Source organism: Salvelinus namaycush, chromosome 18, assembly GCF_016432855.1.
Source record: "Salvelinus namaycush isolate Seneca chromosome 18, SaNama_1.0, whole genome shotgun sequence".
Classification (NCBI taxonomy): Eukaryota; Metazoa; Chordata; class Actinopteri; order Salmoniformes; family Salmonidae; genus Salvelinus; species Salvelinus namaycush.
The window spans coordinates 16022414-16031434 of NC_052324.1; the positions used below are offsets into that span (position 1 = coordinate 16022414).

General features: G+C 40.9%; 1 protein-coding gene across 1 annotated transcript; it reads left to right on the top strand.

Annotated features, from left to right (window-relative positions):
• The first annotated feature begins 543 nt into the window (after positions 1-543).
• Positions 544-8203, top strand: LOC120063139 (calcium-binding mitochondrial carrier protein SCaMC-2-like). The gene is made up of 10 exons (XM_039013326.1): positions 544-797; positions 2794-2920; positions 3040-3127; positions 3254-3368; positions 4709-4867; positions 5603-5755; positions 5943-6050; positions 6219-6386; positions 6489-6639; positions 6785-8203. The coding sequence occupies exons 1-10, from the start codon at positions 639-641 to the stop codon at positions 6967-6969; spliced, it is 1413 nt and encodes a 470-aa protein (XP_038869254.1). The 5' UTR covers positions 544-638; the 3' UTR covers positions 6970-8203.
• The last annotated feature ends 818 nt before the right edge of the window (positions 8204-9021 follow it).

The following is a 9021-nucleotide window of genomic DNA, read 5'->3' on the forward strand; positions in this document are numbered from 1 at the left end:
ACAGTTAAATACTCTACTAACAAAAAAGCTGTTAGAATTGTAAATGTATGTATGTCCCTTAAGGTCCTTGTGTAATTGTAATGTGATATTTGTACCCCCTAGCTCGATTGTCCATTATATATAATCTATATATACTTGTGTTCCCTTATGTACTTTCTGTAGTGATTTGTTAATAAAAATAAAAATAAAAATAAAATAAAATAAAAATAGTCAGAACTAGTAAACTCGGCATTATCCGACTTGCTAACTGGTTGAACGCAGTACGCGTGTAACTTCAACCAGTTCGCAAGTCTGACATTTCCGAGTTTCTCAGTTCCTGACTAGGACATGAATGTGGAACAATAGTCTGAGGGAGGGGGTGGGGGTCATGAGCAGCTTTTACGCAAGATCAAGGCTTGTCAATTGAATGATGCAGTGACTGGTCGATAGCAAATGACGTTACCGAGACAGGGGGGCAAAAAATCATCATAGGAGCCAATAAAATTGGTCTATTTTCAGAAGGGTGTGGTTTCATAGATTTCTATAACACGAGGCACTTCATTACCGGCGTTTTAGTAGTAACACGCCTAGGGAATTTATCAATCTTTGGTGTACTATTTATTTATTTATTGTGGAGTGGCTTTATCTTAAATTTAAACATGCTTGGCCTGTGCCTTTATGTGCCTGTTCCGAATTCGGATCCTATTGAATTCGAGTATTATGAGTCCAATGGACTACCATCGGAGCTGAAATCGCTCTTCAAATTGAGTGTGTTTCTACCGTCCCAAGAATGTTCAATTTATCGGAAATGGCGAAAGGTAAGACTTGCACTCTATTCTTTTAACATATGTATGTATATGCATCTGCGAACTTCACATCAAGTTTTACACTTTGAGTGATTTAATTAGGCTTTTCCTAAACTATACGTTTTTTAACAATTCTGTCGTACTTTCCTGTAAGTACAACCCCTCCTTCCTGTAGTCAGGGTTTGTCTCACCTACTGCATAGTGTTGCATGTAATCCACCACATCAGACCATAATGTATAAAAGTTTCAGCATGAATTGAATGCAACAATGATTCAGACCCATGGAAATCAAGATAGAACGCATCATTTCATATAACATTATGTAGACAGGCTTTAAAAAACTCTAAGCCCCTACTCAAGGAGTTCCCCGAGGGATGAATGTGGCCCCTGATATTCATTAATATATTTGAAAAATGAATTGCATTTGCTTCATCAGTGTTAGAATTCTTTGAATGACTCAGTTTTATAATTCATTAACTGTAATCTAACACTGAAGGCATAGACAATTTATTATTGTTCTCTACAGTGATGGTGCATTGGGCTTGCACATTCAAACTATTGGCTGGCAACCGCTTCTAGTTTCAAGTTTATATTTGCCTCTTAAGTCTAATTGCATATCAGTGACCCTAAGCACTAAACCAGCAGATTCAGTGTTGTCAATTAGGCACATGAAGAAATCACTGAAACATGATGGAATTGTTAAATTACAATTTTATTTTACCTTTATTTAACTAGGCAAGTCAGTTACGAACAAATTCTTATTTTCAATGACAGCCTTGGAACTGCCTTGTTCAACGCTCTACCAGTCGGCTACCTGCCGCCCCATGCATGCAAGACTAGAGTTTCTTGACCCTGAAGACTGCGTGACCCACAGAGGCAAGACATGATGTTCTTGGCCGAGGTTGGCATCGTGATTTGAGCCCTCGTGTCTTCAGGCATGGGTATTAGTGTCGTGGACATGTATCTATATCCTTAATGACAAGTTGACCTGCCAACTTGTGCTAAGCCTGTCGACCTACCTGGTCTAAAATAGACTGAGGCATCAGCAGTTGAGTTGCTGGCCTGGTGTTGATATTTGCTCTACTGTGTTGAACTACAGGCATCTACCAAAATAAAGGAAACCCCAACATAGCGTCTTAATAGGGCGTTGGGCCACCACAAGCCGCCAGAACAGCTTCAATGCGCCTTGGCATAGATTCTACAAGTGTCTGTAACTCTATTGGAGAGTTGATGGCAGTGGAAAACGCTGTCTCAGGCACCGCTCCAGAATCTCCCATAAATGTTCAATTTGGTTGAGATCTGGTGACTGACACACACATCCTTTAACCCCCCTATGCTCCTTTGAGACTGCTCTTTCAAAGTCACTGATCTCTTAGCCATGGTGGCCAAAATAATGGGCAACTGCGTATTTTTATACATGACCCAAATCATGATGGGTTGTTAACGGATTAATTAACTCAGGAACCACACCTGTGTGGAATGCTCCTGCTTTCAATATGCTTTGTCCCTCATTTACTCAAATGTTCCCTTTATTTTGTCAGTTACCTGTGACAATGCTCCCATTTGAGAGCATTCTTTCTGTCCATGTTACAGGCCTAATGTCACATTTTGAAAGTGAATACACGTTGTTCTCTCTCACATAGAATGGCATTTAAACATGGGACAAAATAGTTTAAAATAAAGGACAGGTTAGCCTAGGTTTGAGTCAATGGCTTTCAACATAGAGGCAAAGAAAACCAAGGCCCTATCAGAGACATTGTTGAAGTGCTTTGTCTTGGCTGGATATTGAGGTGATGACACCATTGAGGAATGCACTGTTTGACATTATTCACACAACGGTCACCTTACCCTCCTGTCAGGTGCTTGCATGCATTCAATTAGTATTGTCCCCCTCCAGATAAGCCCCAGTCTTGGGTTTACTTTTGTCGATTGCTTTTCTATTGTCCTCCATGGTGTCTGTTATAAGAAAGCTATTTTGTTGATCATTTAGTTTTTTTTGCCCCTGCAGAAAGTGGTGAAAAGTGCAGACAATGACCTGGATGGGCAGCTGGTCTTTGAGGAGTTTGTTCACTATTTACAAGATCAGGAGAAAGATCTGAAACTCGTCTTCAAGAACCTGGACAGAAGAAGAACTGGTATGCTATTATGCACAAATCCGAACTTAGTTTCAGAACATGCCTAAGCTACCATAAAATACACATTTTTGTTTGGATTCAGGTGGAATTATGATGAATTGTCTTCCATTGTGATTCAGATAAAATGGATTCTAAGGAGATCATGCAGTCTCTCCAGGACCTTGGTGTTCACATATCCCAGCAGCATGCAAAGAAGGTCCTACAGAGGTAAGATATTAGGATGAAACAGTGTTTCCTTATGATTTTGGTCAATGTTGTCTGTATAGCTATTATTACTGGTTTGATTCATATTCTCAAGAGTTTATGGCTTTGTTTTTATGTTTTTTTAAATAGCATGGATAAGAATGGAACAATGACCATTGATTGGAATGAGTGGAGCAACTACCCTCTGCTACAGCCCAAAGAGAACAACATCCCTGAGATCACCCTATACTGGAAACACTCCACGGTGAGGAGGGAGGATGTGAAATAGCTATCCACAAAGCAGAGAATTTAATTATATTTAACATGAATTTGAGTACACTCTGTATCCACTGACAAAAGCCTTTAAAGTTCAATATTGTGAATGGGGATGTTAATCCTATAACATAGATCAACACCGAATGGAGGTGTCACCAATTAATCTTATTCGTGACTTAATTGGTGTAGGACAGGAAATCTCTGAATACAAGATTATAATTAAAAGATTTACGGGTTGAATTAATTACCCCTTATATAAAATGTCGATACCAATTTAATTATCCCTTATGTAAGATCGTCATGTTTGTAAAGTGGTAGGAGGAGAATAAAATGATCCCCTGCGTTCCTAGAACCACCTTCACGGGACAGTATGATCTTGGGCAGCACGTGGGTGGGGTATTGAAATACTGTACGCCTTAATGAGCGACGCTGCTTCTAAATCTTAGCCTGCTTACCTCTCCAATGTGCCAAAAGCTACAGAACAGCTTGTATAGGTTGAGCTGGGGCTAAAAATATTCAGAAGTACTCCCTTGGAGATGAGATGACCACCTAACAAAGGCCAGGCAAAATGTCAAGCAGCATTCACTCTTGAGTCACTTTGGCCAGACTAACATGTGGCAGTAGAATTAATTACACTTACATAACAGGTGCTGCCAATTTCACATTTTCTAAGTTCTTGCTTATCATTAAGTAGTTTTCAGTTAGTGATTTGGTGCTGGCATGGTAAAGAAGGATAGAGCCTGTACTCTGGTATGGATTTTGCAAAGGCACCTATCTAGGGACTTAAACTATGTCTGGAGTCTCCCTGGCTGACCTAGATGGTCATTGTGCAACAAACAATGTTACAAGGAGGGAACATTTCCCTCAGTCTTTACCCTCATAATATCAAGAGTGCATGTCAAGTCCGAACCACTGCATTAAAGCAGAAGCACCCTTATGTTTTAACTGGTTTAATGTCTGATTACACACCAGTGTCCCAGAAATAACAGAACAGGAAACGTATAGAATCCAACTTGCTTCCTAACTCGGAACATTAAGTCAACTGACCTAAAGCCTCATAACCTGTGACCTTTGCTCTAAAGGGATGAGGGCAGAGTCTTCTCTGACGCACATTTAGCTGTCAATACTGCTTGTCCCTCGTCACCTCTAGGTGAATGGTTTGTGTGAACATGAGGCCTTAGAAATCCCACACACTGATGTCAGCTCACCCCTTATAGCTTGACTAAACATCTTGTTGCAGCTGCTCTTGGATAACAAATGTATATTGGGACAAAATAAATGGGCTAGTGGTGGATAATTATACTAATGTTCAATCGGTCTGCTGTCTAGCTGTTTGACGTAGGTGACAATCTGATGGTGCCTGATGACTTCACGACAGAGGAGAAACTGACAGGGATGTGGTGGAGGCATCTGGTAGCAGGTGGAGGTGCAGGAGCAGTGTCCCGAACATTCACCGCCCCCTTAGACCGACTCAAAGTACTCATGCAGGTAAGAAGCCCTTGATCTACTGTCTTAGATACCACCTCAGCCCTGTATTCCCAACAACAAAACACAACAACAAGTCCTAGGAATGGTACACCTTGCCCTCAATTACCTATTCATTGTTGAGTGAAAGTGGGCTTCTTGCATAACTTGTAGGCAAATAACAGAACTGTTGCAAGAGCGATTACCTAAGCGTCATACATGGGTTAATGAGTATGTAAATGTGCCAAAACATGGGGTCAAGAGTCCTAGGGGCTGTTTGTTTTTCCCTGGCTCATCCAGCCGACCAATGACTGTGGCAGAGAGCCAGCACACCTTCTCTGTTGAGATGTGATTGGCTGCAGTGGCAGATAAGTCAGGAGTGCGTAGATAGGATTTTATGTGATAGCAAAGTGTGGACCCCCGATTGACGTCAGTGGGTCTGTTTGAACAAGTCATCTGTGGGTTGGTGCAACTGACCCCAGTACACTTTGACTTGTTCCACATTGTACTCACATTCCCAGAGCTAATGCCTCATTACTTAAATAACTGAATAAATGTTTTGAGAAGGAAGGGCCGATTCAGAGTTTTATAATAAGCTTGCACAACGTAAACGTTCATCTAAATCATTAATTGACGTCAATGGGAGACTTGGCTGAACATTTCAGTTAAGCGCACAGATCAAATCGGAATACGGCCCTAATTATCTAATTGATCATTTGACTTCTGCATGATAAACATTTTATATTCTTGATTTGTCAGGTCCACGGTTCCCGTAGCAACAACATGTGCATCATGAGTGGGCTCACCCAGATGATCAAAGAAGGTGGGATGAGGTCGCTGTGGAGAGGGAACGGAATCAACATTATCAAAATCGCCCCTGAATCCGCCATCAAGTTCATGGCCTATGAGCAGGTACTACATGCAGTGCAACACTTACTCCTGTATCATTTTTCTTAATGTAGAGAGAGTTTGGACTCGTATACCGTTAATTATGACACCATCTAAATTCTGTCTGTGACGACCAAGTTTATGTTCTAACAGTGTCTGTCCTGTCTTATCTCATCCCCTCACTTTTCTTTCAACGGACACTCTGGTGTAGATCAAGCGTTTGATTGGCAGTGATAAGGAGACACTTGGCATCCTGGAGCGTTTTGTAGCTGGCTCTATGGCTGGAGTCATCGCTCAGAGCACCATCTACCCCATGGAGGTGAGCAGCCGTCAGTCATCACCCTCTAGCATTACGATTAGATCTGGGACGATTACATCTGTGATTGTTATCAGGATGAGGACAAACACTTATGATTTTAAAGTTCGTAATGTTTTTGTTTCGATTACATGCCACCTGCTAGATTTTCAGTTTATTTCTGCTCACCAGGTTCTGAAAACACGGCTTGCCCTGCGAAAAACTGGTCAGTACTCTGGCATCTCTGACTGTGCAAAGAGCATCTTCAGGAGAGAGGGACTAGGTGCCTTTTACAAGGGCTTCATCCCCAACATGATGGGCATCATCCCCTATGCTGGAATGGACCTGGCTGTGTATGAGGTAAGAGACCCAGAGAAGGTTTTACAAATCTCTAGTTACATGTTTTCACTGCATTGGATGCTCCATTTGGAATAGCCTCTGAATATGTTCCTTTTTCTACAGACATTGAAGAACTCTTGGTTAGAGAAGTATGGCGCCAACAGTACTGACCCGGGAGTGTTAGTTCTGCTTGGATGTGGCACAGTGTCCAGTACCTGTGGTCAGCTGGCCAGTTACCCCCTGGCCCTTGTCAGGACCCGCATGCAGGCACAAGGTGAGACCTTAAACAATGCACACCTAATTTACACTGCTTATTGGAATATATAATATTTTCCTCATTTTATTTAGATGAGGTTATAAATGACTACACGTTTTGCTGTTCCTTGGCTCTAATGCTGACTGTCATTTATCTCCTATAGCCATGCTGGAGGGCAGCCCACAGATGACAATGTCAGGGCTCTTCAAACAAATCATCCAGACAGAAGGGGCCACTGGTCTCTACAGGGGCCTGGCCCCCAACTTCCTGAAGGTCATTCCAGCTGTCAGCATCAGCTATGTGGTGTACGAGAACCTGAAGACGTCGCTGGGAGTTAAGTCGCGATGAGGTGAAGATCTGAATGGATCTTCAACCCCTCAGTTGAGGCTAAGGAATCTGAGACTCTTGGTACTTGAGGTTTATGGAGCCATCTCATTCTGTGAATGCCAGAAGATGGAGAACAAGGGACAACAGAATGAAATGGTATCAAATCTGTGAGCTGAAACAGAGGGAAAGGGGAGCTTCTCTCAGTATTGCTATTGCTGCTATTATTTAATAGTTTATTTAGAAGCTCAATTATTGAGTTAGGACCAGAATTCTATAATGAATGTTGGTTAAATATCTACCCAACTGAGTGAGTAACTCCATAATTGGGGACCAATTCTTGTTCTTGTTGCCAGTTTGTGGTATAGTGCCTCTGAAAATGTTCCTGTTTCTATGGCTTCACTCAGTAAATCAGGTTAAGCAACAGTTCAAACTGCACCAGTCCCCTTAAGTAGAAACTACTTCAATCTAACATGATGTTTTCAGACATCTTCCTTAGCATTAACAGGTTTTCTGAGTAGTTATTGGTTCTTTCCCCACACCTGCTTTTGTCTTTGCCTGATATGAACATTTATATTAATTAGTGTTCCCTTCCCTGTATGTAGGCAATAGGACAAAAGCACATGTGGTGAATATTTTCCCTTCTCAATCGTTACAGATGAACAATTTATTCGCACTGCCATTTCTGACTGAATGATGCTGTATTTCTGATTGAGTGAAGTATTTATTGATGTCCATATCAATCTAATATTTATTCTTTTTTTTTTCTTTTTCTTTTGAGCGAAGATGATGGCGTTAAGTTTCTGTTCAGAACACGGCAGTAACTGGCTTTATGCTTATAAGTTTGACTTGTTATGGAAAACTAACTGAAGAGCCATATTTACCATTTATGTATTAAGAAGTGGGTATGTTTGCAACGCTTTAAATTGAGTCAATTTTGCCTATTTGTCCTCTATATATATTTGAATAGTTTGTTAGTTTACATTGGTGGTTGTGTTATCGAAATGAATTGCTTCTGTTTTGGTTGTCAGGTCACTTAATCAATGTCTTTGTACCTAAAACCAAAACTTGATTTTAGAGCTTTGAGTAGATTAACACTAATGCACTTTAATAATGCTGGAGACACATTTGAAGGTTTTGCATTAACTTTAGATACAAAGTTGGAAACCACTTAAACTTTGGTTAAACTTTTTTTTTTAATGGACCATTTGGTACAATGTTCTTTGAGCAAATAAATTAAAAGGATATGTAATATTCATGTCTTTGATGTATTTCTTGACTCCTTGAGTGTGTCCTTTCACTTGGAATTGGATGTTCAATAAGATATTTCAAAGATTCAGTGTTTATACATTTTAAAAAATAATAATAATGTTGAGTTTATTTGTGTGAAACATACATTGTATTGGCCTATGGTTATTGCTTTATCAAGAAAAGGGTGCCATTGAAAGGAATAAAACCTGGGGTAGCTGAAAATTGACCAATTGAAGGGGAAGATTCCTGGTGTTTGTGATGCTTGTTTGGTACTGTGGAGAAACAAGATTCATTCTGTTCTGAGTTTTGATGTTGAGGCTTTGCCTGACTAAAGTGAGGATATTTCAGTTATCCCATAATAGCTTGAGCCGACTCTATTATTTTACAGGTGTCGAGCTTATGGGCATGTAAAAGGGTTGGTTACATGCAGACCGGACACGTCGCGTGCGCGAGCGTCGCAAAATACATTTAGAAATCCATGTTATTCAATTATTGCGCCTGCCTGCGACGGAACACAAACCGCCTGCGCAGGTGCGCTATCATGCATAAATGTATTTTGTCCCCCTACACAACGCAATCACGACACGCAGGTTAAAATATCAAAATACATTTATGCACGATGGCGCACGCGCGCAGCCGGTTTGGGTTCCGTGTTAGGCTTCCACTTGCCTCTAAAGAAATGTGTATTTAATGTTCACGCACTCTTATTGGTTGGTTCAATTCCAATGACAATAAGGTGTGTTATTGGCCCTGCTTGCAGATAGGGGGAAATCGCGAACAGAAGGCCCCTCCAACATGAAAATGTGACGCAAGGGATCGACAGCC